Consider the following 13436-nt stretch of genomic DNA (forward strand, 5'->3'; position numbering starts at 1 on the left):
TCCATTTAAAGTTGTTACTGATAATTTTACCTATTTAGGTATAAAAATTACCAAGAAATATAAAGATTTATTTAGACTGAATTTTTTACCTATGCTTCTTCAAATACAACATCTTACTACAAGATGGTCTCCCTTATTCTTATCATTAGTTGGTCGGATTAATGCTATTAAAATGATGATTTTACCGAAATTTTTATACTTATTTCAAGCCTTACCAATTTTTATTCCTAAATCCTTTTTTGACAACATTGATTCAAAAATTTCCTCATTTGTGTGGCAAAACAAAAACCCTAGGTTAAGTAAAAGGCAATTACAAAAATCTAAAAAAGGTGGTGGTTTAGCTTTGCCTAATTTTAGATTTTATTATTGGGCGAATAATATTCGTAATCTAACGTATTGGAAATTGGATTTGGAATCATTATTGTGTCCGCAGTGGGTAAATTTGGAATGCAATGAAGTAAAGGGATATTCTTTATTCTCTGTTCTTGGTTCTTCTCTTCCTGCTGATTTAGTTAAATTTAATAAACAGATATCTAATCCTGTTATTAAACACACATTACGAATTTGGTTTCAATTTCGGAAATTCTTTACTTTGAAAAACTTTGTGCTTGATAGCCCTATTTTATTTAATTTTTTCTTTAAACCTTCCTTGACAGATCAAGCCTTTAGCATATGGAAAAGGAAAGGTATAAAATGTTTTCGTGACCTTTTTTTTGAAGGTACTTTGATGTCTTTTGACCAACTTTCCAATAAATTTAAATTACCTAAATCTAATTTCTTCAGATATTTACAAATTAGAAATTTTTTACATAAAATTTTACCATCTTTTCCCAACTCAACTTCAACGGATTTCTTAGATTTGATTTTTACCTTAAATCCTTGTCAGAAGGGATTAGTTGCTTTTATTTACAACATGATTATGAAGATACAACCAGAAATGTCTGATAGAATTAAACAACAATGGGAAAAAGAACTTCGCTACAATATATCAACAGATAAATGGGAAAAAATTTTACAAATGGTTAATTCTTCTTCTATATGTGCTAAACATGCTTTAATACAATTTAAAATTGTACATAGAGCTTATATGTCTAAAGATAAACTTGCTCGATTTTATTCTCATATTAACCCTCAATGTGATAGATGTCATTCAGAAGTGGCTTCACTGACCCATATGTTTTGGTCATGTCCTACTTTACATAATTATTGGAAGGACATATTCGTTACCATTTCCTCAATTTGGAACATTGATTTACAACCTAACTTTATTACTGCAATCTTTGGTATACCAAATGAGGATGGTAATCAGTTTTCTCCTTCAATCAGACGAATGATTGCTTTTGTAACATTAATGGCCAGAAGGTCTATATTACAAAATTGGAAAGAAGTAAACCCTCCTACCACGTCTCAGTGGCTTTTTCAAACTATTTCTTATTTGAGTTTGGAAAAAATTAGGAGCACAATTTTTGACTCGTCAATTAAATTTGAAGAAACTTGGGGACCGTTCATCCGACATTTTCATGTGAATTAATTTGGCCTTTCCCAGACCTTCTCTTTGTTTATTCTTGTTCAGGTATGGAGTTCCGGAGTTCTTTGACACTATCATATACTTATAAACTGTTATTATTGCCCATGTTAGTTTTAGTTTAGTGCTTGTTTCATATATATATTTTCTTTCACACATTTTAAATTTTTTTTTCTTTTTCTTTAGATGATTAGTTTTGTTTTTTTTTCATATATAATTATATAGACTTGATTGATTAATGTACTTTTTTGTTGTTGATGTTTAATAGGATATTATTATCCTATTATTAATGTAATCTTAAGTCTATTGTATTCATAACCTATTCATTATTTTGTTATGTTTTTTTTATATATTTATATGAAACTCAATAAAAAGATTGAAAAAGAAAGAAAAGGAAGATCAAAATATATGTGGAATTGGCTCTATGGTTTCCAGGTTTTTTAGAGACAGGCAAAAGTGGGAAGACTCCCTCCTCAAAGGAGGGTGGTTTGGAATTGTAGATCTGTTTATGAGGCTGGTAGCCTTTAATTCAACCTAATGTGCATGTTTTAGCATCTTCTCCAGCTTCCATGTTTTTCCCAGTCAATGAAAATCCAACAATTTTTAACAAAACATGAAATATGAGAAGATGGATGTCTTTATGACACCATTGTACATTACAGGGCATGTAAAAAGTGTTTTGGTCCCTTCAATCCAATCACAATAACCACCTAAAGACTCTTACCATCAGATCATTGACTTTATTCAAAGGAATCTGGGATCAGGGATGAGATTTTTCACCTGTTCTGCCTGGGAGAAGATGTTAATCAGGAATTCCTTCCACCTTCTGAAATGATTTGGACCTATTTGGTTAAAGAGCTTCCCAATTGACTGGAAAAGGAGTCTGTCAAGCAGGCTTTCTTCAATATAGGCAATCTATGAAGGCAGAACTACTATCCAGTCTCAATTAAAATGCAATAGCATCACTATAACTGTCTGCCTGACCCATCAGTGGAAGGTCAGGGCTTCTCCAGGCATAGATATTATTTAAACAGATAAAATAATCTGTTGTTGGCATGATAACGGTTATCGTATATCATTTTGAAGGTATTTTTGTTCAGATCCATCATATCGTAAGAGAATCTCCATGGAAATCATCATTTTCCAAAATTTTACTTTTGGCCTTTTGTACAAGGTTATATTATCAAATATTTAATGATATGACATCACATTTCTTTTAACTAAACAAAGGCACCCCACTCTTCCTTGTACAAATTCTAGAAAGGCAATCTTTGATTTTCAGTATAGAATGAAAGACTCTTCTTATTTCTTATTATTAACTAAGTCAAATGAAGTCAAGTCAAATCACTTTTATTGTCATTTTGACTGTAACTGCTGGTACAGTACATAGTAAAAATGAGACAATGTTTTTCAGGACCATGGCGTTACATGACACATTTCAAAAACTAAACTGAACTACGTGAAAAACAGAGAAAAAAATACACACAACAACTACACTAGATTACAGACCTACCCAGGACTGCATAAAGTGCACAAAACAGTGCAGGCATTACAATAAATAATAAACAGGACAATAGGGCAAAGTGTCAGACCAGGCACTAGGTATTGAGGAGTCTGATAGCTTGGGGGAAGGAACTGTTACTTAGTCTGGTCATGAGAGCCCGAATGCTTTGGTGCCTTTTCCCGGACAGCAGGAGGGAGAACGGATTTTATGATGGGTGCATGGGGTCCTTTATAATGCTGTTTGCTTTGCGGATGCAGCGTGTAGTGTAAATGTCTGTGATGGCAGGAAGAGAGACCCTGATGATCTTCTCAGCTGACCTCACTATCCACTGCATGGCCTTGCGATCCGTGATGGTGCAATTTCTGAACCAGGCAGTGATGCAGCTGCTCAGGATGCTCTCAATACAACCCTGTAGAATGTGATGAGGATGGGGTGGGGGGGGGGGGGGTGGGAGATGGACTTTCCTCAGCCTTCGCAGAAAGTAGAGACGCTGCTGGGCTTTCTTTGCTATGGAGCTGGTATTGAGGGACCAGGTGAGATTCTCTGCCAGGTGAACACCAAGAAATTTGGTGCTCTTAATGATCTCTACTGAGGAGCTGTCGATGTTCAGCTGGGAGTGGTCGCTGCGTACCCTCCTGAAGTCAACAACTATCTCTTTTGTTTACATTCAGAGACAGGTTTTTGGCTCTGCACCAGTCTGTTAGCAGCTGCACCTCCTCTCTGTAAGCTGACTCGTCGTTCTTGCTGATGAGACCCACCACGGTCGCGTCGTCGGCGAATCTGATGATGTGGTTCGAGCTGTGTGTTGCAGCACAGTCGTGGGTCAGCAGAGTGAACAGCAGTGGACTGAGCACACAGACCTGGGGGGCCCCTATGCTCAGTGTGATGGTGTTGGAGATGCTGCTCCCGATCCGAACTGACTGATGCCAATTTTAGATTTTAGAGATTAAAATTGTTTTAAATATTGAATATATATCAATTCTTAAAAATAGTTTATATGACCAATTTAATGGTGAGGTGCTAATTATGCTTGATAACTTTGTTTTCAGTGGTACTGAGATATATTTCATTTCATTATTGCTTTGAGATTAATTGCATTATCTATTCACTGACTTAATTTTTCTTTTGCAGCCTCTGCAAAGGAAGAACTCTGTATTCTGTTGTAAGGGATGCTAAAATGGTGTTGGATGTGAACAAGACCAGACAAATTGCTCAGGAGATTGTAAAGGTACGCATTGTGTTACAAATCTACACTGATACTGTCTATCAACATTAAAAAAAATAGTTGTCACGTCATTACAATTCTCTCACTGTTAAAGGATAGAAACAAACATTATATCGTTGGATGTTTGAGAAAAATATACTCAAGAAAAATTATGCATGTACTTGTTCTGTGCTAGTCTGAGCAATTATCCCTGTTCATTTACTTAAAGTATTATTGTAATACTATTTTCAAGGGTATGGGTTACCTACATGCTAAAGGAATTCTTCACAAAGATTTGAAGTCAAAGAATATATTCTATGACAATGGAAAGATAATCATCACTGATTTTGGCCTCTTCAGCATCTCTGGAGCTTTGCAAGAGGGCAGGTACAGTGTTGCAATGAATATAACTTATTAATAGAGTTAAATAAGTACAGGGTAGACTTTAATAGCTGAATGCTACAAAATAGGGAATTTTATTTGCATTTTTTCGTGAGAATGAAGCTGCCTTCTGTTACAATTATCGGAACTGTGAACAGTATGGACTCTTAATTCAACTAAATGTATTCGATTAAATGGTTTTCACTTTATTCTAAAATATTTGGCGCTGCAATAATTAAGGTATCTAACCGTCTTACAGAAGGCAACTTTACAGGCAGTTTGAAAATCTTATCAATTGAAGGCAAGTGGTAAAAAAGGGGGCTGGATGGGGTTAATTACCTGTAATCATTTATATTGTAATTGACTGTAAGTACTATGCAGGTGTGTTTGAATTTAAAATCACTCAAAAGTGATCGGGAAGTAGAAACATGACCCATAATGTAAAAGAGTTGATATCTTCCATGTGCAAGACAAGCCTGTAGTGTATGGTACATGTGCTATTTCCAGCCATATATAATGCTTCTAAAGCTTCTTCTATGAAGATGAATCATTGAAATAACCATAACCATATAACCATATAACAATCACAGCACGGAAACAGGCCATCTTGGCCCTCCTATATAATATAAATTAAAATTAAATATAAAATTAAATATAATTAACACACACTGACAAACAGTTCATAATGTAGTTCAGTGTCAGTTGCAATCTTTAAGGGGTTATTAATTTCATGCCTGTTTGTTGTAGTGTCTTTAGGACCTGAATATTTTGCAAGATGGCTTTTATATAGAACATGTGGGTAAGCAACTGAGCTCATTTTCTGAATCAATGCTCTAGTGGTATTAGTACCAGGCATCTAACAATGCCTCAGCCAGGTGGGTGGGGAAGGGGTGATGAGGTAAGATGCTGGGAGGTGACATGTGGAAAAGGCAAAGGGTTGGAGAACAAGAGATCTGAAAGTAGCGGAAAGTAGACCATGGAAGATTGGGAAGGGGGGGAGGAGCACCAGGGGAGGTGATATGCAGGTGAAGGGAAAAGTTAGGAGGCCAGGGCAGGGAATTGAAGAAGGGAGAGCGGGATAAATGGCCAGAAATTGGAGATATCGATGTTCATGCCACCAGGTCAGAGGCTAGCTAGACGGAATATAAGGTGTTGTTCCTCCAGCTTGAAAAAGGCCTCATTGTGGCCGAAGAGGAAGCAATGGACCAACATGTTGGAATGGGAATGGGAAGTAGAATTAAAATGGCTGGCCATTGGGAAATCCTGCTTTCTGCAGATGGAGCAGAACTGCTCGACAAAGCAGTCCGCCAATCTACGTTGGGTCTCACTGTTGTAAAGGAGGCCACACAGGAGCACCGGATGCAGTAGATGATCCCAACAGATATTCAGGTGTAGCATTTCTTCCGTTTGCAGGGAGGGAAATCAATGATATAACCTACCCACCAAATGCACCTTTACCTTTCCCAATGCTCCACTCTCCACTTTTGGATCACTCCCTCCACAATTGCCTTGTCCATTCGTCCCTCCCCACTAATCTCCCTCCTTCACCCTCCAGTCCTTGTAACAACCTCATTGCACCCTTCCTTCTCAATCAGATTAACCTGTGTGAATAATCATTGTAGACACTACCCACTGCCTTTTCCAAAACTCCTTTCTGGAAAGCACTGTAGAGTTATTAAAACAAGCAGTTAATGCCAACTTAAAAGTTTCTTTCCCCCATGCAGTTAATATGATCAACCATTCTAGTTAGAACACCCCCCCACCCCAACCCCTCTATCTTGTTACTGCACTAATTCAAGCCACTTTCTGTAATGCCTTATACATTGTAAAAACATGCTGGTATTTATGTAGTTATGTACATTTTATTCCTTATCTGAACTTTGACCTCTAACTTACTTCTTCGATAGTTCTTTATTTATAATTGTTGAATGTTGCTGTTTATTGTTGCATGTCATATCAACACAGCACAGCAAATTCCTAATACGTGTAAATGTACAATATGTGGGGAATAGGGTTGATCATTGGTCAATTTTCTTTAAAACTAAATGCTAATTCTTTTATTAAAACCGCATCCATTTGCAAGAAACAGAAGAAATCCTTATGCAACTGTTTTCTAATACAACCACACTTCTAAACCTCTTGGTCTCTCGTGCTACTACCTCACATTCATCTGCTTATTTCCATGGATGTTCCTTCTGCCATCCTGGCTTGCTGGCTGAACATCCAGCCATCATCTCATACTATATAACCCCTTTCTAAAAGCTTGCTTTCCATCTGTAGCACTTTCTGCCCACTGTCAGACAGTCGTTTGCGCAAACCATTCGATACACCTCTATTCTATACACTCTACTGTCCATCCCAGATGTAGAGGCCAATGATCACTACCTTATTCCTTTTCCTGTAGCTTTATATGGTTGTCAACCGCAGACTGAAAAGTTTTATTCACTTCACTTTCTTGCACCATTAGTCACACTTGAATTTTACAAGTTTTCATTTGTGCACAAGGTGAAATTAATGCTTCACCCAATCAAAAACTCTACATGAGCAGTGGCAGAAAAGATTGTTGAGATGCGTTCGGTTGTTATTTATATCATCTAAGTTTCAACATATCAGGGTATAGTCAAGACTATTTAGACAGGACATGAATGAGCTGAAGCCAGAAAATAAATAACAGAGGGGGGACTTGAATGGAATGAAGGATGAACTGAAGTAAACGGGAGCAGGATGAGGAATGGGGCTGAACTATTTGGCCCTTCATGCTCAATTTACCAAATTTAATATATGATGGACTAATAGCTTAAAAATGAAAGACGAAAAGTCATACTGAAATTCCCTGATACAAATATGGAACATGTCTGTTATGCTCCAAAGAATATCAAAGCTGATTTAAAATGTGTGAGAGAGCAAGAGGTGGTAAATGTACACTAACTACCCAATTAAAGCCAGTAATCAAGTTCCCTTGAAGGTGCTCATGACTCTGAGACTGATGAACTTTAGAAATGTTAACGCATCATTACTTAACATCTGCTATTAAGCTCTAATATTGATACCTTGTATGAACCTGGCAGCATGCTTCCTCTGGTTATTCAAAGTGGGTTGTGAAGCCCTTTCTTTAAGTGCAAGCTGATTTCCTGTGTTTAAAGAAACATTTAGAATATGCTCAACATTGCACTTTTTTTTTGTTTTTCAATTCTGTATTGGCATTTATATTTTTGCATATTGTTTTGAAATATGTTTAATAAATGATCTCATTGTGGATCATTGAGCTGTTACCATTCGTAACTATTTATGCAATTGAATGTCATATTAGTCAGGCTTGCCTGGTTCAGTAAAATTCAGAATAACTTCAGTGGGAAGCGATATGGCCTGACATAAGCTGCTTGCACTCAAGATTCAGTTTAGTCAGAAAGTGAAGCATAAAAATGGAGAAATTGAGTTTGATCTCTTCTGTGTTAACAAAACTGATCATTTAGATTGTGTTTTCTACATTGAATGCTGCTGTAAGGGGAGGAAGCTATTCTGAGTTCCAATAGGGAAGCTCCTAGAAAGGTGGAAATGTAGAAAAATGGAAGCAGAAGTTGGCTATTTGACCCATCAAACCTGCTATGCTGTTCTACATGATCATGGCCAATTCTTTATCCCTTTACTATATTCCCACCCTGTCCTCATACCTCTCAGTACCTTGGTGTTCAGAAATCTACCTGCTCCTTAAGTGTCACACACAAAATGCTGGTGGAACACAGCAGGCCAGGCAGCATCTATAGGAAGAAGCGCTGTCGACGTTTTGGGCCGAGACCCTTTATCAGGACTGACTGAAAGAAGAGATAGTAAGAGATCCTCTCCCTTCTCCAGCTCTGTGTCCATTTTGCCATTCAACTTTCCAGCTCTTCGCTTCATCCCTGTTGCTTGAATTTCCAGCATCTGCAGATTTTCTCGTGTTTGCTTCTTAAGTGTATTCGCCAAAGTGACTTTACTAGCACTCTGATAGAGAATTCCACTATTTCACTGACTTTAACTGGAATAATTCCCTCATTTCAGTCTGATTGTCACTCTGTATACTGTTGTGACCTTGGTTCTTAACTCACCAGCAATTGTGCAGAGTATGCTTCAGTGGCATTCTTCTAAACTCCAATGAATACATGTCCAGTCTTCGAATGAGAATCCTGCCATTGCAGAAATCAGTCTGGTGCACCTCTGTTGTATTTCCTTAATAGCAAGTATATCCTTTGCACATCAATATTTATCAATCTGTCACCAGTTAAATAATATCCTATCTTTCCGTTTTTCCTTCCAAACTGGACAGTTTCACATTAGTTCATATTTACCACATCTGTCATGTATTTGTCAAAACGTCAACTGTAACTTTTTCCATAGATGCTGCCTGGCCTGCTGAGTTCCTCCAGCATTTTCTGTGTGTTGAATACATTCATCTCCCATTCTTTAAAAATGTACTCCCTCTATCACTAATACACTCTTCCACATCAAGATCAAATTTGTATACAAGAATTGAGATGTAGGGTCCTATATAATTCAACCAAGAGACTTCTACAATTCTACTGAAATCATCTTGCAGTATCTTTTCCAGTTATTTGTTGAGCCATTTATGAGCAAGGAGGTCCCTCTGAACATTGATATCACTAAATCAACCACAAATTAAATTTGATTTAGAATTAAAATCAGAATTATTATCACTGACTTAAATGAAGTGAAATCTGTTGTTTTGCAACAGCAGTACAGTGCAAAGTCATAAAAATCTGTAACTTACAAAAATAAATAAATAATGTAAAAAAAAGATAATGAGGTAGACTTCATGGGCCATGCTGAAATCTTATAGCAAAGAGGAAGAAACTGTTACTAATCTTTGAGTACAAGTCTTGATGCTCATGTACCTCCTCCTCGACAGTAGTAATGAGAAGAGGGTGTGTCCTTAATGATGGATGCTGCCTTCTTGAGGCATCACCTCTTGAAATGTCATCAGTGCTGGGGAGGATTGTGCACATGATGGTGCTGGCTGAGTCTACAACCCTTTGCAGCCTATTGCGATCTGTGCAGTAAAGGCTCCATACCAGGCCAGGTATGGTGGAATGCTCTCCAACATACATCTGTAGAAACTTACTAGTCTTTGGTGACATACCAACAAAAGACAAAATGGAGCCAATTGCATGTCTTCTTCATGATTGCAGGATAGATCCTCTAAGATGTTGATGCTGGGAACCTGAAATTGCTGAAATGTTCTCTAGCCTTCCCCTTCCTGAAGTCCACCATCATTTCCTTGGTCTGGATGAAAATGAGCGTGGTTTATTTTGTGGCACCACTTAACCAGCCACATATCTTGCTGTTGTAAACCTCATCATTACCATCTGAGATTCTACCAACAACAACGGTGTCATTGGTTAATTTAATAGATGGTTCTGCATCTGTGCTTAACCACATATTCATGAGTGTAGAGATAGTGGAACAGAGGGCTATGCTTGCATCCTTGAGGTTTGCCTGTGTTGAAGAATTTGTACGTTCTCCCCGTGACAAACATCATTCATCATTCATGCTTTAAAATACAAACTCATTAAGGAAATCACACCTTACTATAAATAGAAGCCTGATCCAGTTTTAGAGTCAATTATATTATGATTGATCGGTTATTACGGATAGGACAATCCGTAATAACCATCCAGATATAATAGTACAGGATAAACAAGCAAGACCATTCCAAACGCACATAACTTACAGAAATCAATAGGTGAAAAACACCAGAAATATGCTGAATTAAAGAGGAATTTGAAAGACTTGGGAATATGAACAGGGGATACATTGTCCTGATAGTTATATCTACAACTGCTGTCATCCCAAAGGCACTACACAATAACAAATTAAGGTTACACAGTAATATCTGTATGTATCTTCAGAAAGCCACAATACTAAATACCACTAGAATATTCCAGAAGTTCCAAGCAATTGACAAACAAGTGTGCTTGGCGATGCCTGTACCTCAGGTCTTACCAGCTTGAGCGGAGAAAATTAAATAAAAATAGCAGTCAGCAAGGAGATGTCATTACCTTCTGCACTGACTCTGGTTTCCCAAAAGGGAAGCCAAGGGTCCACTTTCAGAGGCTCAGGTTTTGAAGCTTGGTTATTCATGTTGATGGAATCTTGGTGTTGAATGCTGCATTTGGTTAACAGTAGCCTGGCATATGTTTTGCAGTTGTCTAGTTGCTCCAAAGCAGAGGAGAACCAGTAAGGTTATGTCTGCTTTAGACCTGTTGCGGCATTAGGTGCATTGCAGGGGTGCGGTTCTTTGCTCAGGCAGGAGTTAATTCCAGCCATAACGAACTTCTCTCTGCACTTCATTATGGCACAAGTGATTGCCACTGGGCGATAAATATTCAGCCAGCTCACCCTGCTCTACCTGGGCACCGAAATGATTACTGCTGTTTTAAAGCAAGTGGGAACCTAGTCTGTTTATTCTCTCTGGTAAATGTATCAATGTTCTGTAGAAATCTACACTGGTTTGAAGGAATTTTGTTGCCTGTATCATGGTTTGCTCCAAATTTCAGTTATTAATCATTTTATGTTTGTTAACTCGCGACGCCTCCTTGTCCAATAACCACTTCAATTTAAAATTCATCCTCAATATTCAAATTTCACAGCATCTTCATTGCTCCAGTATCTCCTTTAACCTGCTTTCTTATGGTTGGCCACTGATGCATTTTCGCACCCGTCATTTTTAACCCTATCTTCAGATGCCCGAGGTTCTGAAATTGCTATCTCAAACACCTCATTTTAACTTGCCTCTCTCCTTTTGTTATATTCGCATTATAAAACCACCTGCTTCAAACAATTTGTCACCACACCTGATTTCCTCTTTAATTTTCTTGAAGCCACCTTTCTCTTGGTTACATTTCAGTGAAGTGCCCTGTGACATTCTCAAATATTAAAGGCACATTCTTAGCAGTCTGGTAATAGATTGCTTTTGATGATACGAAAGTCATTTCACAGCCACGTTTCTATGATTACCCTAAGGTTGGAAGGATTTATTAATAATTCTTAATGTTAAATTGTGTCTTTCCCACAATTTATTTGTATATGAAGCTGCTGAATATCAAAATAGTAAATCTTTTATTCAAAACCTGTGCATTCAGTTTCTGGTAATATAAGTGCTTCTCATAATTTTGTATCTAGTAACCATTGTAGATAATAACTCACGGTTTTGTAAATGTTGTCATTGCAGAAAACAATTCTAAATAGTATTATAAAACATTTGTCTATGTCCAACAAAATGGAGCAAAGCACTCGATAGAAAGATAATTTAAATGGAGAGATAAATTGTAAACTTTAGATCTGTAAATATAATGGAAGCTGCAAATGCAGATCAAGGAGCCTTTTTTCTCTCCTCAAAGAGCAGAGTGGGTTCCCAAACAGAGATCCCTGGAATCACTGGGTAATTTTAGATAAATACAAGAGCTGAAATGTTCTTTCTGATTCATAATCAGTTTGTGCAGAGTAAGAGGACAGATCTACCAAAGCTGAACACTGCTGTGAAAATCGAAGCTTCCAGTGGAGAGTATGAACCAGATTGTTGGTAGCATCTTTCACCCTGCAAACCTTTCTCGCCTGTGCTGCTCCAGGAGACCTGTCACGGAACACAACAGGGCAGCGCAATTTCCTGCTCTTGTTCCCATTCTCGAGCTGGAAACTTTGACCTGCTAATATTTCAGCACTTTCTGACCAGTTTTGTTAGTTCACTTTCTGAGTATTAGCATATAATATTGAATGAAAGAACATTTACAAACACACCGTTGCACACAAAATACGCCAGTTGGTTAACGATGCCTGCACTGCGGAGCAGTATACATGTGAGGAGTTTCAGACTCTGGATTCCAAGCATGTGTTTGATTGCCAGTGCAGGAAGTCAGTGAATGGAATGTCATAGAACTGTGCTGTAGTGTTCTATGGTTCTGTGGTTCTATTTCTTTCAATGCATCAGAAGCTTCCGTGCTTCTGTAAAGTTGTACTTCATACTAAAGAGAAGAGAAAGAATTCGCTTCCATAATGAATTCCTTTGTGTTCCATACACTTGAAAGCATGACTATTAACAGCTGTCCACAGCCAGTCATAACACACTTGATCTACTCTGCATAAAATGTATTCAATCATTCCTCTACTGGTTTCTATGAAAGCTGCTTTTTTAATTGCATAATGAAATTTACTTGCTAATCTCAATATTCTTTCAGAAAATGAGTTACCATGATCTGACAGTCAATTTACATGAATTCTGATGAGATGCTTGATTGTTATATGCTAATTGACTGAATAGAATATCCAGCTTTCTGTAGTAGTTAGAATTGATTGAGGTTTGGTAGCATGAGAAATTAACATTACTACATTGGAATTGGGCACTATTAATTTTTGACTTGTTTACAGTACATAATCTTGTTAAGAGTATTGTTTTTATCCATTATGAAATCACTTTTGAATATCTTTTTATTTTCATAATTCTATAGATTCATTGATCTTGCAAACAGCATTTAGATTGTTTCATTCTATGTGTTTATAAATTTCATTTTTCCATAATACATAAATTTCAATTGGTCCTTAGTAAGTTATAAGGTAACTATTTTGTGTTAAGTACTTAAGCCATCTTTAAAATATTGCTGGCCACTAGTTTTTTTTTCACTGCTAAAATTGCAAATAAACTCTTCTCGGGCTTCCAGCCGGGTACAGTTTTTTTAAAGCTTTTTTCACTGCAGGAATGCTTTTTTGAATTACAATTCATGATCAAAGCAAAACAATTAATATGACTTGGAAGATAGGATGTATTGTAATAA

General features: G+C 37.2%; 1 protein-coding gene across 1 annotated transcript in view; it reads left to right on the forward strand.

The window, feature by feature from the left end:
• ksr2 (kinase suppressor of ras 2) overlaps positions 1-13436 on the forward strand; it is a 365555-nt gene that overhangs the window by 332230 nt on the left and 19889 nt on the right. Inside the window, exons 16-17 of the mRNA XM_059986939.1 lie at positions 4161-4257; positions 4487-4620. Of these exons, the coding sequence (XP_059842922.1) occupies positions 4161-4257; positions 4487-4620 (231 nt within the window). The remainder of the gene's footprint in view (positions 1-4160; positions 4258-4486; positions 4621-13436) is intronic.

This window comes from Hypanus sabinus, chromosome 13 (assembly GCF_030144855.1).
Source record: "Hypanus sabinus isolate sHypSab1 chromosome 13, sHypSab1.hap1, whole genome shotgun sequence".
NCBI lineage: Eukaryota > Metazoa > Chordata > Chondrichthyes > Myliobatiformes > Dasyatidae > Hypanus > Hypanus sabinus.